Source organism: Somniosus microcephalus, chromosome 24 (genome assembly GCF_052327205.1).
Source record: "Somniosus microcephalus isolate GS21.2 chromosome 24, FLI_Smic_1.0, whole genome shotgun sequence".
NCBI lineage: Eukaryota > Metazoa > Chordata > Chondrichthyes > Squaliformes > Somniosidae > Somniosus > Somniosus microcephalus.
In genome coordinates this window covers 16,067,811-16,090,335 of record NC_141010.1, presented here as the reverse complement: position 1 = coordinate 16,090,335, position 22,525 = coordinate 16,067,811, and the positions used below count along the sequence as shown (strand labels likewise).

At 44.5% G+C, this 22,525-nt stretch overlaps 1 protein-coding gene across 6 annotated transcripts in view; it reads left to right on the top strand.

Annotated features, from left to right (window-relative positions):
• LOC147101090 (zinc finger protein 652-like) overlaps window positions 1-22,525 on the top strand; it is a 77,265-nt gene that overhangs the window by 33,641 nt on the left and 21,099 nt on the right. For all 6 annotated transcript variants that reach the window (XM_085966268.1, XM_085966265.1, XM_085966270.1 and 3 more), the window contains one exon: window positions 20,828-20,975. In XM_085966268.1, coding sequence (XP_085822394.1) covers window positions 20,828-20,975 — 148 coding nt within the window. The remainder of the gene's footprint in view (window positions 1-20,827; window positions 20,976-22,525) is intronic.

Sequence of the window (22,525 nt, the reverse complement as noted above, 5' to 3'; positions counted from 1 at the left end):
CCTGGGTCACGCAAGATGAACAAATTATGGGAATGGAATTGACACCAAGTTTTCAAAAAAAAACTCCAATTATTTGGACAACCTAAATATAATTTTGCAATTCTAAACAGTAATATTGATTTTTTTTTTTTTTAAACTCAGTTCATCATTTGTCATGCTTTCATAATGGGTCAACATGTTAACTTGACTAAATCAGGAAGATGATTATCCCTTGTAAAATTTAACCAGGAAAGGGAAGAGAAATTCCCATTATACCTGAACATCAGGAAGATCCCAAATTCAATCCCTGGTCTATGTTTAATCTCAATCAGGTGACAGCAAGAGCTCTACAATTGGCTTCAGCACCTCTGGGTTAGGTAGGAGAAAAACCCAGAATTGGATATGTGGGGCACTGGGTGAGGGCAGGGTCAGGCTTAGCTTTGAGACCCCTGGGGTGAAATAGCCTGCTAGCACTTGCTGTCAATGCTCTTACATTAATGATTTGTGCATGGTGCCAGAGGGCAACAGATTGCCCTTTTGAGGGGGGGGGGGGTTCTGGAAATATTTGGATTCACTGAGACTGGTTCGATATAGTGCAGATCTCAATAAGGAAATTTCAAAAATAATACAGATTGAAATTTCTACAGACTTGGAGGAATTTGAGTTAATCAGAGCCAGTCAGCATGGATTTCTAAAAGCAGGTAGTGCTTGATGAACCTCATAATTTTTCAAAGAAATTACAATAATAGGTAAAGAGAATGTAATTGCTGTGGTTTATATGAGGGTATGGTAGTAGTTATGCTGTTGAACCAGTAATCCAGAGGCCTGGGCTAATATTTGAGGTCGCAAGTTCAAATTTCACCATGGCAGTTTGAGAATTTGAATTCATTTTTGAAATAAAACTAAAATCTAAAAAGAAAAAGCTGGTAAAAGTGACCATGAAGCTGGCTGTTTGTCATTAAAAACCCAGTCGGCTCACTAATGTCCTTTTAGGAAAGGAAACCTGCCATCCTTGGTCTGCTGTCTGTCTTATATGTGACTCCATTTCCACGCTGGTCTGTCTGTCCTATATGTGACTCCATTTCCACGCCGGTCTGCTGTCTGTCCTACATGTGACTCCATTTCCACGCCAATGTGGTTGACTCTCGGCTGCTGTCTGAAGTGGCCTAGTAAGCCATTTAGTTGTATCAAATTTGCACCTCCCAAACCCGCGACCACCTAGAAGGACAAGGGCAGTAGGCGCATGGGAACACCATCTCCAAGTCACACACCATCCTGACTTGGAAATATATCGGCCGATCCTTCATCGTCGCTGGATCAAAATCCTGGCACGCTCTCCCTAACCGCACTGTGGGAGTACCTTCACCACACGGAATGCAGCGGTTCAAGAAGGCGGCTTACCACCACCTTCTCAATTAGGGATGGGCAATAAATGCTGCCCTTGCCAGCAACACCCACATCCCATAAAAATGATTATTTTTTAAATGCTAGAAAGGAACTTCTACGCAACTCCCTGATACTGCATTGAAATGTTGAGGGAGAGATCAGTGATGATTCCCAATTCCTTCCTTTTTGTTAATTGAATATTCATGTTGTATTCCACACCCTTATTATGTACACCCAAGTGCATAACAGCACCTATTAAAGGCCACTTGCCAATCTTGGACCCACTTCTCCAATCTATCTAATTCTCAGAGTAAGGTCATTACTCCGCTGCACAATTTGGTGTTATTGGCAAATTTAATTATATGTTGCTGATGTCCTCCTCCAGACCAGTAATCAATATAATGATCAGAAGATGATTTAATATGGAATGATTAGGTGACTCGTGGAGAAAGACATCGGTGCAGAATAAGTGGGCTGAATGGCTGGCTTGATTCTGTGCTATAACATTTTGATTTCTATGATTCATGGGACAAATAGATGTTTGGTCTTCAGAAGTACCAATAGTCTTAAGCTCCATTTCTGGAGCCCAACGTGATAAAAGTCACAGCTTCTGCTCACCTCAACCAACATACTGCCTCCCTGGAAAAGAGGAGACCTACAGGGGGAGGTGTTGGGGAAAGCAATCCATCTGCAGTTTGCTGCCTGAAACTAGGGAGAGACAGTTGACTGTAGTACAGCTGTTTCTGGTGCTAGTACTTCGATTTTTGGCTCTAATTTGACTTTTATCTGTGTCTGGGTAGATGTATTAATTCTATGGTACAGTTTCTATAGATGTGTTGCATTTGTGCCCTCTAGTGGAAATTGAGGGTAATCATTTGGGGGGATTTTCATTGGCATATGCAGTCAAAGCTTTTAAAAATAGATAATGCTGGAAATACACAGCTTGCTAAACCTTTATAAAACACTGGTTAGGCCTCCGATATGGTAGTGTGTTCAATTCTGAACACCACACTTTAGGAAGGATGTCAAGGCCTTGGAGAAGGTACAGAAGAGATTTACTAGGGTACCAGGGATGAGGGACTTCAGTCATGTGGAGAAGCTGGGATTGTTCTCCTTGGAACAGAGAAGGTTAAGGGGAGATTTGATAGAGTAAATAAGGAGAAACTGTTTCCAGTGGCAGAAGGGTTGGTAACCAAGGACACACATTGAAGGTAATTGGCAAATGAACCAGAGGCGACATGAGGAAACATGTTTTTCCACAGCGAGGAATGCACTGCCTTAAAGGGTGGTGGAAGCTGATTCAATAGGTTTTTTTTATTCGTTCACGGCTAATTGCCCTTGTAACATTCAAAAAAGAATTGGATAAATACTTAAGGGAAAGAATTTACAGGGCTATGGGGAAAGAGCAGGGGAGTGGGATTAATTGGAGAACTGTACCAAGGAGCCAGGGTGGGCCCAATGGCCTCTTTCTGTGCTGTATCATTCTATGAATCCAAATAACTGTCTGAAAAGAGGAAAGAAAGCTTAATGTTTTCGATGTAGATCTTTTACTAGAACTAAATATAGTTTTGCCTAATCAGTCACTTAGTCTTCCACTAAGTAACACTGCACTTTTTTTAATTTGACAAATGTAAGAATGGGGCAAGAATCTAAATGTTTTGAAAACAGAGCTTAATTACAAGAACCATATAATAATGGAATGAAGAACCTATGTGGTACATTAAACTTAAACCTTCTACGTAACAATAGTGATGACTACTACTACAAAAGTAATTCATTGGTTGTGAAGCACCCTGGGATGTCTGGAGGACATGAAAGACATCGTATAAGTACAAATTATTTTCTTCCTAACCGCCTTGTTCCTAACCAACCGATTTCTGCTGTCATACAGTCTGCCCCGAATTATGAGGAAGGGGTCAAAGATATATTTATTTTTGTACGTGATTATATTCTACCTAATTGAGCAATGATAAGTTTAGATTTCATGTTTTATTGTACTTAAATAAAACTCCTGAGGGATACAAAGAACAAGATAGCACTCTGAAGAAGAGAGCTTTGAAATCTCTCTGATCCCTAAAGCAGTCAACCAAAAAAAAGTCACATTATTTAAGCTTTGATCAGTTTATTATATAGGTTCTAATGATGCTAACAAAACTGGAGATGGCAGGGGTAGATTTCACGTCAGTTGAGAGTGTGTCATATATCTATATCTGAAGTGCAGTGTCTGTTCTGTAAGCAAATGTATTTATGTGAGATGAAATGAATGGGCAGTTAATGTTTTGGCTGGTGTTGGTTAGCGGAGGAATGCTGGTCGGGCCACAGGGAGAATGCTCTGCTGTTCTTTGAACAGTCCCATGGTATCTTTTAACACCTGCCTGACCACCACAACAAGCTGACGGGAGCTTGGTTAAACAGGGAGCTTGGTTTAAAGGTTAATTCAGTGGATGGATGACACTTCCAACAATGTGACCCTTCCTCAGTAATGCACTGGACTATCAGTCTAGAATATGAAAGAAAGACTTGCATTTATATAGCACCTTTCACGACCTCCAGACGTCCCAAAATGCTTTACAGCCAATGAAGTACTTTTGAAGTGCAGCCACTATTGTAATGTAGGAAACGCGGCAGCCAGTTTGTCCACAGCAATGAAATAAATAAGCAGATTAGGACAGCTGAAGGAGCCAGGTTTAAAGGGGGCAGAAGCTCTCAAGGTTTCTATTTAAATGTTAGAAAGACTCTGTTAGCCACAGCCACTCCAACTGAAAGTAAGGGTCTTGAAGAGTATGCCCACTACTAGCCCTCTCTTCCAAATAATGGCAATACTGTAGTAAGATTCCCATCACTGTCTCTGGGTGTGCTGCCACCCCTCAGGTCAGCAGGTTTTGACGTCCCCACTCCCACCACCATTATTTAAATGCAGCAGAGTAGCCACATTCCCTACTGGATGGAAGGAGGAAAATTCTGTATTCCCAATGTACAGCTGGAGGAAATTACGCTCATCCAAGACTGGATGCCGGAGTAATAATCTGACCCAGAGGCTGTGGAGATGTCGAAGGAAGTGGTGGAGAGATCGAGCTGGTGTCAATCCGCATGCACGTGGCAGCTGATTCCATGTCTGCAATGATGTCACCAAGAGACAGCATGTAGAGAATAGCTCAAGTTCACCTTAAATATTGCTTTGTCAAATACCAGATACAAGACCTCAACAAAGACTATTGATATGAAGCTTTTGTGGAAAATAATTATCTGCTACATGGTCTAGTTTTTAATAACCGTACGTACTATAATAAAACTGTGGGCGAGTGTGTTTCAAAATAATTCAGGCTGATGTGTTTCTGACAAGGGGGGAGTTTTCTACAAAACATCAGAACTTGCTTGATAAGTCTTTACTGATGGAAGAACAGTGACGTTTTGTGTGGTGAAATTAAGCCACCTGCTGTAAAGACACAGATTGTGTACAGTTAAAGGGGAAGGAAAGTGTAGAGAGAGTAATTATTGTTTGATGCACTACCTCTTTTTAATGGGGTTAAAAAAATGTCTTGCCAGGTATTTCTTGGTAACTTTTTTAATATATTAATTTTATTGTTGGCATGAAGACACACAATTTGACTCTACTTCACTAATGTCAATTGTAAGAAGTGTCCTGGAGCAGGAAACAGTGGGGTCCTAACTTAAAACCAACCCGAGAGCTGCACTGAAGCCACCCAACTGCAGGAAACATAGAAACATAGAAGATAGGAGTAGGCCATTTGGCCCTTCGAGCCTGTTCTGACATTTAATGAGATCATGGCTGATCATCCAAATTCAGTACCCTGTCCCTGCCTTCTCCCCATATCCCTTGATCCCTTTAGCCTTAAGAAATATATCCAACTCCTTCTTGAATATATTTAATGAACTGGCCTCCACCGCCCTCTGTGGCAGAGAATTCCACAGGTTCACCACTCTCTGGGTGAAGAAATTCCTCCTCATTTCAGTTCTAAATGGCTTACCCCTTATCCTTAGACGATGACCCCTGGTTCTGGACTCCCCGGCCATCAGAAACATCCTTCCTGCATCTAGTCTGTCCAGACCTGACAGAATTTTATAGGTTTCGATGAGATCCCCTCTCAATCTTCTAAACTCCAGTGAGTATAAGCCCAATCGACACAATCTCTCCTCCTATGTCATTCCTGCCATCCCAGGCATCAGCCTGGTGAATCTTTGCTGCACTCCCTCCATGGCAAGAACGTCCTTCCTCAGGTAAGGTGACCAAAACTGCACATAATACTCGAGGTGCGGTCTCACCAAGGCCCTGTACAACTGTAGCAAGACATCCTTGTTCCTGTACTCGAACCCTCTTGCTACGAAGGCCAACATACCATTTGCCTTCTTAACCGCCTGCTGCACCTGCATGCTTACCTTCAGCGACTGGTGCACAAGGACACCCAGGTCTCTCTGCACTTCCCCTTCTCTCAATCTATTGCCATTCAAATAATAATCTGCCTTCCTGTTTTTGCCACCAAAGTGGATAACCTCACATTTATCCACATTATAGTGCATTGGGCAGAAACATGGCAAATCACCCAACCTGTCCAAATCGTACTGGAGTTTCCCGACATCCTCCTCACAGCTTACCCTCCCACCCAGCTTTGTGTCGTCTGCAAATTTGGAGATATTATATCCAATTCCCTCGTCCAGATCATCATTAATATATATTGTGAACAGCTGGGGTCCTAGGACCGATCCTTGCGGTACCCCACTAGTCACTGCCTGCCACTCAGAAAACGACCCGTTTATTCCAACTCTTTTTTGCTTTCTGTCCGCCAACCAGTTCTCTATCCAAGTCAATACCTTGCCCCCCAATCCAATGTGCCTTAATTTTGCACGCTAATCTCTTATGTGGGACCTTATCGAAAGCCTTCTGAAAGTCCAAATACACCACATCCACTGGTTCTCCCTTATCTATTTTACCAGTTACATCCTCAAAAAATTCCAGTAGATTAGTCAAGCATGATTTACCTTTTGTAAATCCATGTTGACTTTGTCCGATCCTGTCCCTGCTTTCCAAGTGCTCTGCTATTACATCTTTTATAATAGACTCTAGCATTTTCCCCACTACCGATGTCAGGCTTACCGGTCTATAATTCCCCGCTTTTTCTCTACCACCTTTTTTGAATAGTGGGGTAACATTAGCTACCCTCCAATCCATGGGTACCGTTCCAGAGTCTATCGAGTTCTGGAAGATGACCAGTAATGCATCTACTATCTCTAGGGCCACTTCCTTAAGTACCCTGGGATGTAGACCATCAGGCCCTGGGGATTTATCGGCCTTCAGTCCCATCAATTTTCCTAACGCCATTTCCCTACAAATACTGATTTCTTTCAGTTCCACCCTTTCATCAGACCCTATGTTCCCCGGCATCTCTGGGAGGTTATTTGTGTCCTCCTTTGTGAAGACAGAACCAAAGTATGTATTTAGTTGGTCTGCCATTTCCTTGTTTCCCATTATAAATTCCCCTGATTCGGACTGTAAGGGACCTACGCTTGACTTCACCAATCTTTTTCTCTTCGCATATCTATAAAAGCTTTTACAGTCAGTTTTTATGTTCCCTGCAAGCTTACTCTCATATTCTATTTTCCCTTTTCTTAATTAATCCCTTTGTTCTCCTTTGTTGACTCCTAAACTGCTCACAATCCTCAGGATTATTGCTTTTTCTAGCCAATTTATATGTCCTCTCCTTGGATCTTATGCTATCCCTAATTTCCCTTGTTAGCAAACACAATTTGCTATGCTACAGGCTGGGAATGGTCCAAATAATTTACAACACCAGATGGACCAAGCAAGACCCAACTCAGGATCTCCACATTGTTAATGAAGTTGCTTTTTTAAAAAAAAAGTGAGATTCCACCCAAAATATTAAACCTGTCTTTTTTATGTTTCCAATGCTGTATTGTGTATTTTCAGAATTTTCTATTTCAGATTTCCAGCATTTGTTTTTTTAAATTTATAGTCCAAAGTGTTGCAATTCCAATCTTTAGTTTTGATGTTTGAGCAAATTGTGTTTGTGCACAGTCATTTTTTGGTATGGAACTGTACAAATACACTGAAATGCGATGGTAATGTAGTTTTATTCTCTCATCCTCCCTCAGAAAATGTGAACCATATAAGTTACAGCTTGGGTGCGCTTAACTTAATCCTTCCTGGATTTCAGTTCGACCATAGATCAGTAATAAAAGTGACACCATTCATTTCTATCTTGGGCTCCTCTTGGCATTTCATCTATGATGGGACGAGATTGAGATTGTTTATATCTCTCAAAATTGCTCTGTGCCAATTACCTCTCCGTCTGCAAAGTCATCTTCCTTTTTTGACTTGTCAGACCAAAGCCTATATAGGTTTTTTTTTATCAATCATTTTCCATTCTCAAAACATAATTATGGAAATTCCATAGACAGTTTCATGTTTTCTATTATGCAACATTGTCTTCTATTTACCTTCACTTCAGTCACTCAGTACTACCAGATCCCGAACATTATCTTCCTACATTTGCTTTTGAATCTTGGAAATTTCTTTATATCAAACCTTTCCAACACTCTGCACCATACAAAGAACACTAATCCTAATGCTATTGAAGATTCTGATCTTTATCTTCACTGAGAATGCTGAGTTCCTTGAAGACGGTTTCTGCTTTTCCAAGGCAAGACATTCCCTTGCCAAATATGTTTGTTACAATTCAGATTTCCTCCCTACACTTTTAACTTGTGTTCATAGGAAACTCAGTCTGTTTTACTATGAGCCAATACCTGCAAGGAATGGGATAACTTGCGACTGGGCCTTTCTGTGGTTACCCTTCAATTGGGGTATAACACACTGAAGACCACGTGGGATGTTTGCCAACATTTATTCTGAAAGGTGGTAAATACTGTACCACGTTGTCAAATAATTGTGTTCTGGTTGCACACAAGAAGATACACCCTAAGATGGTACAAATACTTAGAAAACAATAAGGATTGATTCAGTCCATTTGGGGTTAAAATATCTTCTTTAGAACATATTTCTCTTGCAGACTGATAATCTGCCAGACTTTTGGAGGAGGCAGACTTGCATAAACTTCCCGGTGTGATGATTGTACATGGGTGAGGTGATATTCTTGCCTACCACATGGAGTAGAAGTGTCAGTTTCAGAAATGGAACCAGAATAACCTCCTGCTATATTGAACACTGACTGACTTAAAGAAACTGAGCAAAGTATGCAGTATATATCACAGCCTAACCTAACTGGTTTCCACTCCTACCTCATCTGGCTGACGTGACACAATCGCACACTGGTAATGCGCTCCAGAGTAGCCTAGCAAGCCACCTAATGGTAAACATTTGCTACAAAGGTGAGATTTGAAATCATTAGTCCAGGCCTCGGGAGTGCTAGTCTAGTGACATATGACCGCTATAGTCCAGGCCGCGGGCGTGCTGGTCCAGTGACACATAACCACTATAGTCCAGGCCTCGGGAGTGCTGGTCCAGTGACATATAACCACTGTGGTCCAGGCCTCGGGAGTGCTGGTCCAGTAACATATAACCACTGTGGTCCAGGCCTCGGGAGTGCTGGTCCAGTGACATATAACCACTATAGTCCAGGCCTCGGGAGTGCTGGTCCAGTAACATATAACCACTATAGTCCAGGCCGCGGGAGTGCTGGTCCAGTAACATATAACCACTGTGGTCCAGGCCTCAGGAGTGCTGGTCCAGTGACATATAACCACTGTGGTCCAGGCCTCGGGAGTGCTGGTCCAGTAACATATAACCACTGTGGTCCAGGCCTCGGGTGTGCTAGTCCAGTAACATATAACCACTATAGTCCAGGCCTCGGGAGTGCTGGTCCAGTAACATATAACCACTGTGGTCCAGGCCTCGGGAGTGCTGGTCCAGTGACATATAACCACTATAGTCCAGGCCTCGGGAGTGCTGGCCCAGTGACATATAACCACTGATCGGGGTAGCATAGTGGTTATATTAATTTTTTTGTTGATTCAAAGGTTGAAGATCTCAAGTGTTAGATTGGTTGAAATTTTCCTGGCTATTCCCTTTCCAAATCTGTAACAAGTGTAAACAAAGTAAATTTTCAAACTAAACTTTCCAAATTGCTTTCCTAAATATACATTGTAACTAAACTATAATTGGTTTAAAAAAAACTTTTGTTTTAACATATATGTAGATTTGAGTCAAATGTTACTTGAATGCTATTAAAATTTACTGCCTTCATTTATGATATTGATACGTGAAATTAATATCTACATGGTATCTCCATGAGCAAAATGCACTTGACGCACTGGAAATTTTAGGAAAACAGACAAAAACTGTCCCATGACAGTCAGATCACAACCAGGGCCACAGTAAAGACTTTGTCATAATCGCAATTGTCTGATGAATGGGATATTCAATTTATTTTGTCAAAAATGGCGTCTGAGCAGCACGCGCACACTTCTAGTGCCGGCCATGCCGGATGCCATTTTTGTGAGGGTGTTGGCGTCGGCGCTGGGAGCATATGCTGTTAGTATGCAGAGTAGATTATCTGATTTAACGCCAGCGCTGCCATTTACGACCGCCATGCTGGAGCTAACGCCCGCTCTTAACGTCACACAGCTGAACATGCATTCAGCAGCAGGAAGGACCCAGTCCACCACCCCAGCGCCATTTAAAGCAATCATTACCTAATTACAGGTTAGTTGCTGATTGATTTCTACTAACTGTTGCAGAGTTTGTAGAAATGTTTGGTGTTTTCTAGACTTCTTTAAAGTTGCCTAAAGTCTACAAGGAGTGGCGTGGCATATGTTCAAGGACTCTGTGCTGACTTGTATGGAGTCTGCTCAGAGCAGTTCCTCTGAGACATGGGTATAGTTGCTTGTATCCCCCTTGGCCTGCAGCATGATGGGGAGAATGAGCAGAGGCGACCCAGAGCAGGACAAGCTGCTAGAAGAGGGAGGAGGAGGAGAGAAGGGCTCTCAGCGGGAGGCCATATCCACCTAGGGTCTTCAGGGAACAATTCTCCTACCTCAACCTCAGCGACCAACAGCATATGCGACGTCTCCGTTTTATTAAGGAGGTGCTCACAGAAATCTGCCTCAGTTCAGGGCGAGGATGGCATTACCAGTAAAGGTGACCATGCCTTGAACTTCTTCGCATCGGGCTTCTTCCAATCTGGAGCAGGCAATGTCTGCAACGTCTCCCTGTTCACCGTCCACTCCTGTATAAGGGAGATGAGTGAGGCTCTGTATACAAGGAGAGCTGAATACATTTCATTCTCTCTTGCTAGAACGAAGGAGGTGGCGTGAGCATGCAGCTTCGCCAGGATAGCAAGTTTCCCCATGGTGCAGGTTACCATTGACTGCACACGTCGCTTTTGCGGGCACCGTATTTCAATTTGGAGATGTACCGCATCCAGAAGGAATTCCACTTCCTCAGTGGTCCAGTTGGTGAGCAACCATAATCGGCGCATCACGCAGCAGTCTGCTGTACCATCAGCATTTGTGCCACCAAGGGTGGCTGCTGGGCAACAAGGGCTATCCGCTGATTACTCTGCTGCGCTACCCAACCACATGCTGCCACATGGAATCGGATAGAGCAGACCTTTGGCGTCCTAAAACAACGCTTCCGCTACTTAGACCGCTTTGGAGGAGCCCTGCAGTATTCACCAGAGCGCGTCTCAAGATTTGTCATGGTCTGCTGCATGCCATCATGAGGGCACAGCCCTTGCCATCAGGCATATGGTAATCAGCTGAGGAGGAGGAAGTAGAAGGGAGGAGGCAACCCAGACGGCCTCTTTCTGCAAGGGCTGTCCGTGATCGAATCATCCGTCTGTGGCATCAATGAACCCAACCCCAATTTCCCATTTAGCATTAGTCCCACTCCTTACCTTTCCTCTGTTACTGACCATCACCGTGTCCTCTTGGCCACAATGCTACAGTGAAAGCCACCACAAAACAAACATTCCAAACCAATTTTATGAATCACACCATTGCAATATTTCAAGCAAAAGTCAACTAATAACCCTTGTGCATTCCCTTAGTGCCTGTCTTCAGTGCGCCTTTGCCTGTCCTAGTGCTCCTACGCAGTGCTACTGTAGTGGCTGCAGCATAGCTGGTGGAAGTTTGCTGACTTTCAGTGGGGGAGACTGTAGATGGCTGAGCAGGATATCGCGAGCAGCTCTGGGCCGAGTAGGCCCAGCTTTGGACTGTGCAGTCTCGGTATCGGCGGCAGCAGTCTGGGCTGGCTGGCTGACGGGCAACAGCAAGGGCACTGGCGGAGTGGCAGTGGTGGGATGATGAATGCTGCCATCCTGAGAGGGCAGCAGGTTTGTGCTGCACTGAGCCACTGCCACTCCGCCGGGGCAGCGCCTCAGCAATCCTAGTAATCTGCTGAAGGACAGATTGCTAGACTGCTTTGACACCTTGCAAGCCCCTTTCAACACTGGTAAACCCAGCCATGATGGCAGCAGTCTGAGCTTGTGTGGTAGCAAGCTGAGCCTGCATGACTTCAGTTTGAGCTTCCATTGCAGCACTGTGACTGTGTGTGGATGCTGCTTGTGCTGCAATGGAAGCTGAGACCTCGGCCATCAGATGCTGCATGATGGTTGGGTCCACAAATGTGCTAATGAATCCGCCCACCCCTTCCACGCTCTGCGCAAAGCTCTGTGCCAGGTTGGTGCCGGACTCCTTCATGCTCCTTGACATTGCATTCAGGCTTTCTGGCAGGCCAACCAATGCATTTCATTGTGCATACCCATCAGCGTTCTTCTGTAGGCAGCCCCAATCGAAGTCCTCATCTGAGACCTGTGCAGCAGAACTCGTGTGCAACCTCACCCTCCAGGGAGCTGGCACCTGCGCTACTCTTTCCCCCTGCACTGGCTGCAGCCCACTCGTGCCTGGTGACTCACCATGTGCAGACCCCGCCTCTGAGCTATCCTCAAGTCTGTGCAGTGCCAGTATCTGAGCTGGTGGCTGTGAATGTCAGAACGCGTGATAGTGTTTCTTCTTCTTCATCACTCTCCTCTTCCTCTTGCACCACTGGCTGGCCAAGCTGGATTTCTTGGGTCTCTGAAATGAGAAAGGCACAAGGGTTGGAGTGGGGGGGGCGGAAGCAAGAGTTGCATGCTTTCACCAGCTGCAGCTTGTAAGTCAGACGATATTGTGGGATGAGGGGGAAGTGGAATGTGAGAAGGAGGGTTAGGTATGAGCATACCGTCATCTTTCAGCACCGCCACTGCCTCAGTTACGACCACTCCAATTATGGCGAGCACTGTCTCCTCGAGTGGGGTCAAGACATTGAGGCACGCCTGTCCCCCTCCAGTTAGCTGCAGCTGCCTCCTGTTATGTGCCACCGTGTCCTGCAAGAAAGAGGGAAGTGTGTCAGTGAGTGTGCTTCACTGTGTATGGCTGAATAGCTGGCAGTGTGTGCAAGCTGAGAGATGTGGGTGTGAGGCTTGCAGCAGTGCTAAGTGTATAAGGGTGAAGTGAAGCTATGACTGTTAGGTATGAGAGTCATTGTTGGTAGGTGAGTGAGGGGGGGGGGGTGAATTGAGCAGTGTGTGAGCCTAGTGTTTAGTTGTAAGGATATGGCATTTGAAGATGAATTCACTGACGTGAGGTCATTAAACCTCTTGCAGCACTGCATCCAGGTCCTCAGAGCGACACTGCTCGCATTAACTGTGATGGCTATGTGAGCCCAATGCTTTCTCACAATTTGTCTGCTGGGCCACTTGGCCCCTGTGCATAGAGGACCTCTCTCTTCTCCTGTCCACTTCCTGCATGAAGGCCTCCAGTGATGCATCTGAAAATCTGGGAGCTCTCTCTCTGCCATGTTGCGCCATCATCTTGCTCCTCAGTCTGTTTCCCAGCCACTGCCACCAGCTGCTGAAGCCAGAATGCGCCTCCCCTTTAAGAGGTGCAGGCTGCCTTAAAAAGTGCAGGCTAGCTTTAATTGGTGCTAACCTCGCACAAACTTGGGCCCCCTGCTGAGGCGCTAAACCACTGAACAGCGCGTTTAGTGCTTCCTTACTGCTACACACATTTTAATTAGCTGGTAGCATGAAGTTTGAGTGTGGCCTGTATGGGACTCAACGGGCGCGGGCTAATTGCGCCCGTTTTTGGGCCGTATCCAATTTCTAGACCAGCATCTTTGCCATGGGGACTGAAAAATTCCACTTGCCAAGTAACTGGGGGTAAGTTACTTGCCATAATTATGATATGGGAAAGCAACTTACCAGCTTCCAAATAACCTTTCTTGTTTTTCTTTCTTATCTTCCTTCATGATTTTCATTGTTTTCTGGCTGTATATGAGCCTTTGCCCCCTTGTTACAGCTTTTCCCTATCGTGTAAACCAGTTCATCATCTGTGCTAAAAGTTCAGCTCCTTCATTTTTTTATGATTAATTTCCTCTGCCTAAATTCAAATATTTTTGGGACGAGAAAAGGTCAGTCTGTGCAAGTTCAGAGACAGTCGTATTACTCAACTGATGGGCCTACTACCCATTTCCCAGCAATGTGCTATCTTCCAACCTGTGGAAATGACAAGATCACAGCAGAGCCGGTGTGATACAATCAACATTAATATGGTCATTAATAAAATGTCACCGTTTTAAAATAGAGTCAGCAATATAGATTTTAATGTCCTTTTAATGGATACAAAACCATCATATCAGTCGTGGCCAGTGATGGGATTCTTGATGTTCACAAATCTCCGTGAATCTTTGATTTCAAGACAGGATTTCCCTAAAATTAAACTGAAACTGACTCTGTTTGTGTCAGCTGATCTTAAGTGATCAATTCCTGGAACAAGTAAGAGACTTTCCCAGTTTTTGTTTTAAAATTTATTCTGATTAGGGTCATGGACATTTTTTAAAAATTGTAAGTACAAGGCATATTTCCTTCTTTAATTTTAAGCAAAAAAAGTAGATGCAAGTAAACAGCTGTGCAAAACCAAGAGAAAGTAGTAATCATTTCAAAAACAGAAAATGCTGGAAATACACAGCATTGGTGGAGAGAGAAACAGAGTTAATGTTTCAGGGCGATGACCTTTCTTCAGAACTGACGCAAGGTGTAGCAACAGCAGCTTAGCACACCTCGGTTTGAACTCCGTCCAATCTTTAAAAAAAAAAGAAAGCCTACCTGTTTTCTGTCTCCTGAAATGAGGTTGGGTGCTCTAAAACCAGTTCTCTCAGTGCAGACCAACAGCACAAAACTGACCACTTAATGCAAATTTGAAATTTTGTACCCACAGGCCATAAGGATGGAAAGCTGAGAAATGTTACAATTATGAATAGCCAGGTCATCTATTTTTGTTGGTAATGATTGAGAGAGGAATATTGGCCAGAACTCCCTGCTGTTCTTCAAATAGAGTCATAGGCTCGCTAATGATCATGGAACAAATAGACAAATCCTTGATTGAACATCTCCCAATAATGCAGGGTTCTCGTCTCATTGATGGAACGATACGTCCCTACAATGCAGGGTTCTCATAATGCTGTACTCCACTGGAGTATCAGGGTAGATTATGTGTTCACAGAATTATGAGCACAGAAAAAAGTAAATACATCTCTAATGGCCTAGCAAGCCACTCAGTTGTAGCAAACTGCTACAAGAAATAAAAGTAAAACCGGACGAACCACCCGGCACCAGCTTCAGACACGTCAACGACACATCCAGCCCAGTCGACCCTGCAAAGTCCTCCTTACTAACATCTGGAGACTTGTGCCAAAATTGGGAGAGCTGTCCCACACTCTAGTCAACAACAGCCTGACATAGTCATGCTCACAAACATACCTTTCAGCCAATGTCCCAGACTCCTCCATCACATTCCCTGGATATGTCCTGTCCCACTGGTGAGACAGACCCAGCAGAGGTGGCGGCACAGTGGTGTACAGTCGGGAGGGAGTGGCCCTGGGAGTCCTCAACATTGACTCCAGACCCCATGAACTCTCATGGCTTCAGGTCAAGCATAGACAAGGAAACCTGCTGATTACCACCTACCGCCCTCCCTCAGCTGATGAATCAGTACTCCTCCATGTTGAACACCACTAGGAAGAAGCACTGAGGGAAGCAAAGGGCACAGAATGTTCTCTGGGTGGGGGACTTCAATGTCCATCACCAAGAGTGGCTCAGTAGCACCACTACTGGCCGAATCCTGAAGGACATAACTGCCAGACTGGGCGTGTAGCAGGTGGTGAAAGAACCAACACGAGGGGAAAAACCTACTTGGCCTCGTCCCCACCAGTCTACCTGTCGCAGTTGCATCTGTCCACGACAGCATTGCTAGCAGTGACCACCTTGTGGAGACGAAGTCCCGTCTTCACACTGAGGACACCCTCCATCGTGTTGTGTGGCACTACCACTGTGCTAAATGGGATAGATTCACAACAGCTCAAAACTGGGCATCCATGAGACGCTGTGGGCAATCAGCAGCCGCAGAATTGTATTCCACCACAATCTGTAACCTCATGACCTGGCATATCCCTCATTCTACCATTACCATCAAGCCAGGGGACCAACCCTGGTTCAACAAGGAGTGTGGAAGAGCATGCCAGGAGCAGCACCAGGCGTACCTAAAAATGAGCTGCCAATCTGGGGAAGCTGTAACACAAAACCAAATGCATGCTAAACAGCGGAAGCAGCATGCTATAGACAGGGCTAAGCGATCCCACAATCAATGGATCAGATTAAAGCTCTGCAGTCCTGCCACATCCAGTCGCGAACGGTGGTGGACAATTAAACAACTAACGGGAGGAGGAGGCTCCATGAATATCCCCATCCTCAATGATGGCGGAACCCATCACGCGAGTGCAAAAAGACATGGCTGAAGTATTTGCAACCATCTTCAGCCAGAAGTGCCGAGCGGATGATCCATTTCGGCCTCCTCCTGAGGTCCCCGCCATCACAGAAGCCAGTCTTCAGCCAATTCGATTCACTCCACGTGATATCAAGAAACAGCTGAGCGCACGAGATACAACAAAGGCTATCGGCCCCAACAATATCCCGGCTGTCCTGCTGAAGACTTGTGCTCCAAAACTAGCCGCGCCTCCAGCCAAGCTGTTCCAGTACAGCTACAACACTGGCATCTATCCGACAATGTGGAAAACTGCCCAGATATGCCCAGTACACAAAAAGCAGGACAGATCCAATCTGGCAATTACCACCCCATCAGTCTACTCTCAATCATCAACAAAGTGATGGATGGCGTCGTCGACAGTGCTATCAAACGGCACTTACTCACCAATAACATGCCCACCGATGCTCAGCTTGGGTTCCGCCAGGACCACTCGGCACCAGACCTCATTACAGCCTTGGTCCAAACATGGACAGAAGAGCTGAATTCCAGAGGTGAGATGAGAGTGACTGCCCTAGACATCAAGGCAGCATTTGACCGAGTGTGGCATCAAGGAGCCCTAGTAAAATTGAAGTCAATGGGAATTGGGGAAAACTCTCCACCGGCTACTATTATACCTAGCACAAAAGAAGATGGTTGTAGTTGTTGGTGGTCAATCATCTCAGTCCCAGGACATCACTGCAGGAGTTCCTCAGGGTAGTGTCCTAGGCCCAACCATCTTCAGAGGCTTCAACAATGACCTTCCCTCCGTCATAAGGTCAGAAGTGGAGATGTTCGTTGATGATTGCAGTGTTCAGTTCCATTCACAACTCCTCAGAGAAAATGAAGCAGTCCATGCCTGCATGCGCAAGACCTTGACGACATTCAGGCTTGGGCTGATAAGTGGCAAGTAACATTCGTGCCACACAAGTGCCAGGCAATGACTATCTCCAACAAGAGAGCGTCTAACCACCACCCCTTGACACTCAACGGCATTACCAACACCGAATCCTCCACCATCAACATCCTGGGGGGGGGTCACCATTGACCAGAAACTTAACTGGACCAACCACATAAATACTGTGGCAACAAAAGCGGGTCAGAGGCTGCGTATTCTGTGGCGAGTGTCTCACCTCCTGACTCCCCAAAGCCTTTCCACCATCTACAAGGCACAAGTCAGGAGTGTGATGGAATACTCTCCACTTGCCTGGATGAGTGCAACTCTAACAACACTCAAGAAGCTCGACCCCCCCCCCCCCCCCCCCATCCAAGACAAAGCAGCTCGCTTGATTGGCACTCCATCCACCACTTCAACATTCACTCTTTCCACCACCGGTGCACCGTGGCTGCAGTGTGTACCATCTACAAGATGCACTGCAGCAACTCGCCATGGATTTTTCAACAGCACCTCCCAAACCCGCGACCTCTACCACCTAGAAGGACAAGGGCAGCAGGAGCATGGGAACACCATCACCTGCAAGTTCCCCTCCAAGTTGCACACCATCCTGACTTGGAAGTATATCGCCGTTCCTTCATCGCTGGGTCAAAATCCTGGAACTCCCTCCCTAACAGCACTGTGGGAGTACCTTCACCACAAGGACTGCAGTGGTTCAAGAAGGTGGCTCACCACCACCTTCTCGAGGGCAGTAAATGCTGGCTTTGTCAGCGATGCTCACATCCTGGAACAATTTTTTTTTTTTAAAGTACTTGACCTGCTGGAATTTGACAAATATTGTATTTGCAGTGTTTTTGATTATGAAAACTGCTATATTAATCTCCAGTTTGACCCAAATGTACTGATGCATATATTTTTAATTCATGAAAGGATCTTTGAAGCTTGAGTACTTCAATTCTCATATTGGTGCAATAACAGATGGTACCTGTACATTATTTTGCCTTCAGTTTGCAGTAACTCTGCGGTTACTGCATATTTCCTGCAGATGGCACAAGAATCCAACTGATTAAATTGAAGAAATAACAACAGAAAATGCTGGAAAAACTCAGCAGGCCAGGCAACATCCGTGGAGAGAAAAATAGAGTCAACGTTTCAGGTCGTAACCCTTCGTCGGGACTGAAAAAATACAGGAAATGAAACCGATTAAAAGGCCAGTTTGGGGGCTGGGAAATGAAGTGAAGAGACATTAAGAGGTATTCAAAACGAGACGAGATGATAGGACTAGTAAAGAGACAAAAGACGGCTCTTGATTAGGTGTGAAATGCGCTGGCAGAATGAGACAGCTGCCATGTGGGAGAGGAAAAAAAGGGGGAAGGGCACAAAACAAAAGTGTGGGTAAAAAATATATGTAAAAATATAATGGGGGCCGAGGTTTTGATCTGAAATTGTTGAACTCGATATTGAGTCCGGAAGGCTGTAAGGCACTAGTGACCATCCTCCTGGCAGGGTCGAGTGGCTCCGATATGACACACCTGACAATGGAAGTTCCGAACCAAGTCAATCCTGCATGGAAAACTTGGTAATTTGATACCTGAGCTAGACAAGTCCACAGAACTCCACGTTACTGTTTTGCTGACAAATAGAACCTGTTGCTCAAAGACTGGGGTCCATTTGGCTCCAAATAACCCTTTCCTAATGGGTAGGGTGACCAAAGCTGGGCAAGCAGCAGGAAACCTACCAGTGATCTGCTCTGGTGTGATGTGCAGTTTTAGCTGGTTAAAGTCCAGCAGTACCTTTGGCCACACTTGGGGATCCTAAATCTTGGCAACCTGCACCTAAACTATCCAGAACTATGTAATTGGGAAGAAGTTGTGCACTGAACATTGAGCAAATGGAAACCTTACAGGTGGATGTAGACGTTTCAGTAGCTTGGTTTGGAGACTGAAACATAGCATTGGGTTTCCACGTGTCTGAGACTCAACTGATCAAAACTAAAGTTAAGGTATGAAATATGTTTTGTGTAAACCGTGAATTCAGGTTTACACAACTCAAACACATGACATGAGTTTATCTGGATCTAGTATCTTTCTTAATCCCTATCTCTGTAACCACCTCCAGCCCTACAAGCCTTTGCGATCTCTGCGCTCCTCCAATTCTGGTCTCTTGTGCATTCCCGATTTTTAATCGCTCCACCGTTGGCCGTGCTTTCAGCTGCCTTGATCCTAAGCTCGGGAATTCCCTCCCTAAACCTCTCTGCCACTCTACCTCTCCCTCTCCTTTTAAGATGCTCCTTAAAACCTCCTCTTTGACCAAGCTTTTGGTCAGCTGTCCTGATACCTCCTTCTGTGGCTCAGTGTCAAAAATGTTTTTATTGATGGTGCTCTTGTTTAGTGCCTTGGAATGTTTTGCTACGTTAAATGTGTGATATAAATGTAAGTTGTTAATTGATCCATGGAATATACTCTCCATGGAATATACTCTCCATCATATAACTCACTAATTGGGCCATATTACCCACTTGGTGAAACTGACGGCTCGCTTCAGAAAGTAGTAACAGGAGTAGGCCATTCAGCCCCTCCAGCCTGTTCTGCCATTTAATTAGATTATGGCTGATCTGTACCTCAACTCCATTTACCCAGCATCCACAGCTTTTTGGGGAGAGAATTCCTGATTTCCACTAGCCTTTGTGAAAAAGTGCTTCCTGATTTCACTCCTGAATGGCCTCGCTCTAAATTTATGATTGTGCCCTCTGGATTCCCCCACCAGCAGAAATAGGTTTTCTGTATCTATTCTATCAAATCCTTTTATCATTTTAAACACCTCAATTAGATCATCTCTCAATCTCCTAAACTCAAGGGAATACAAGCCATGTTTATGCAAACTGTCGTCATAATTTAACCCTTTAAGCCCTGGTATCATTCTGGTGAATCTGTGCTGTACCCTCTCCAAGGCCATTGTATCCTTTTATGTGGTGCAGTGCTCGAAACTGAACACAATATTCTAGATGAGGTCTGACCAAGCCTCTCTACAGCTGATGCATAACGTCCTCCCTTCTGTGTTCCTTTTGAGATAAAGGTCAACATTCGATTTGCTCTTTTTTTTATAGTTACTTTTTGTACCTGTGCACTAGCTTTTAGTGATTGTGTACCTAGACACCAAATCCCTTTGCTCCTCGATAGTTCCTAGTCTCTCGCCATTAAGAAAATATTCCAATTTATCTTTCTTAGATCCAAAGTGGATGACCTCACACTTGTCTAGAATGGATATTGTTCCACTATGGTCAGAATTATATTTGGTTGTATATTAAATAGGCCCTTGGCAAAGTGTAATCAGTTTGTACTAATGAGTTCTGGATATTAACTGAGCTGCCTGAGAGTGGGCGGGGTAGTGAAGAGAACTGTTTTTCTGCCTATACTAGTGGCTAGTTACAGGGCAAACATTGAAAGCATTTCTTGCTCCGGGTCTATTAAGAGTGCACGTGGCAGCTATCACAGCCTATCACCTCCCTCTGGCTGAAAATATATTTGGGGAGTAGCCAAGTAATCTCAGTGGTCACTTGGGTAAAGTGCCAGAAGGATGCCAGTGCCTGTGGAATTGTACCCCAGGATGGGTCACTGTCTTTAGGAGAGGAAGAGAAAAATGGCGTTCAATGCAGTATATTCCACGCCATGTTTCAGCTAGCCAGACTCACCCTGTACTATGTAGAATGCCTAAAATGCTCTTATTTTCCCTCAGTGTGTATCCTGTGGAAAAAGTTTCAAGAAGCTGTGGTCTCTGCACGAGCACATCAAAGTTGTTCATGGCTTTGCTGAAAAGAAATTCTCCTGTGAGATTTGTGAGAAGAAGTTCTACACAATGGCTCATGTTCGAAAACACATGGTCGGTGAGTTGAAAATATGATTATATTACCTTTTAATTGAAGAAAAATAAAATGCTTCCTAATACGCCTAAATCAAGAAAGAGGATGAAAATCTCTTGATGTGCTTATCATAAAGAAGTAATTTAAAAAGAAAAATACAATAAATGCACTCAAATGCAAGAGGTCGCTTAAACATAGTGTGCTGAATGAATGATAGTAGATTGCAAGGTAGTAATCCTTTACCAGAAATTTGATACGTTGGTTGAAGCCACAGGATAAGAGTTTATTTTGGATGGTAAATTACAGAAGAATATATATAATAGTTAATAGCTTGAACAAATGCCTATTAATTAATGTTTTCTTATCATTCCGCATGAATTTTGGATGTGCACCGAATGTTCAGGAATTGTTTTGCCCTAGTTATTATAAAGCCATTGAACTTAACTTCCCAATATATCTCCAGTCTTTTAGTGCAGTTGCCTCAAAAGATTCAGTACATGGGACACCCTGTGTATCATAATGTGTAGTCATGTGTGACAACTATTCAAGATCATAAGATAATTATGGATGAGATCATTTGATCCATATTAGTTCATCCATCCAGATTATACGGTGACCATCTCAAACAAGAGGAAGCCCAGCCATCTCCCCTTTTCCTTCAAAGGCCCCGCCTGAATTGCTGAATTCCCCACTGTCAACATCTTGGGCGCCACCATTGACTAGAAGCGTAACTATAATCAGACATATCAACACTGGCTACAAGAGCAAGGCAAAGGCTGGGTGCTCTGCAGCGAGTAGCTCACCTGGTGACCCCCCAAAGCCTATCCATTAGTTACAAGGCTCGAGTCAGGAGTGAGATGGAATGCTCATCATTCGCCCAGATGAGAGTAGCCCCACCAACACTCGAGAAGCTCGACACCATCTAGTAAAGAGCAGTTCGCTCGATCGGTTCCCCTGCCACAAGACTCCGTAACCAGCTGCGCCATCATTGGTGCACCGTGGCTGTAGTATGTACGATCTGCAGGGCACACTGCAGCAACTCACTGAGGTTCTCTCTCCCATGCAACCTCTGCCACCAAATAGGACAAGAGCAGCAATTTTGTACGAGTGCAAACACCTCCAAGTTCCACACCATCCTGACTTGGAAATATAGCACCATTCCTTCGTCGCTGCTGGGTCACGATCCTACAATTCCCTACCTAACACCTTTTTATGGGAGCACCAAGGACTGCAGTTTAAGGAGAAGCACAACTAAGGATAGGCAATAAATACGAACTTGCCAGTGTCTCCCACGTCCTGAAAACACACTTTTTTTTTAAAAAACATCATGCCCCCATTACTGCATCTAGTTGTTTCTTAAATGTGTCCGGGGTTTTCCCATCACCACTCTATCCAGAAGTCCATTACAATCTGTGCATGAAGAAGAACTTCTTTATCAATGCTAAAGTTAGCTTTACTAATTTGAACCTATGTCCCCTTGTTGTACACCCACAATTTAATTTAAAGTAATATTCTAGGTTTACCTTTCTCATATTGTTTATTATCTGATGTACCTCTCCCTTGCGGCTCAGTGA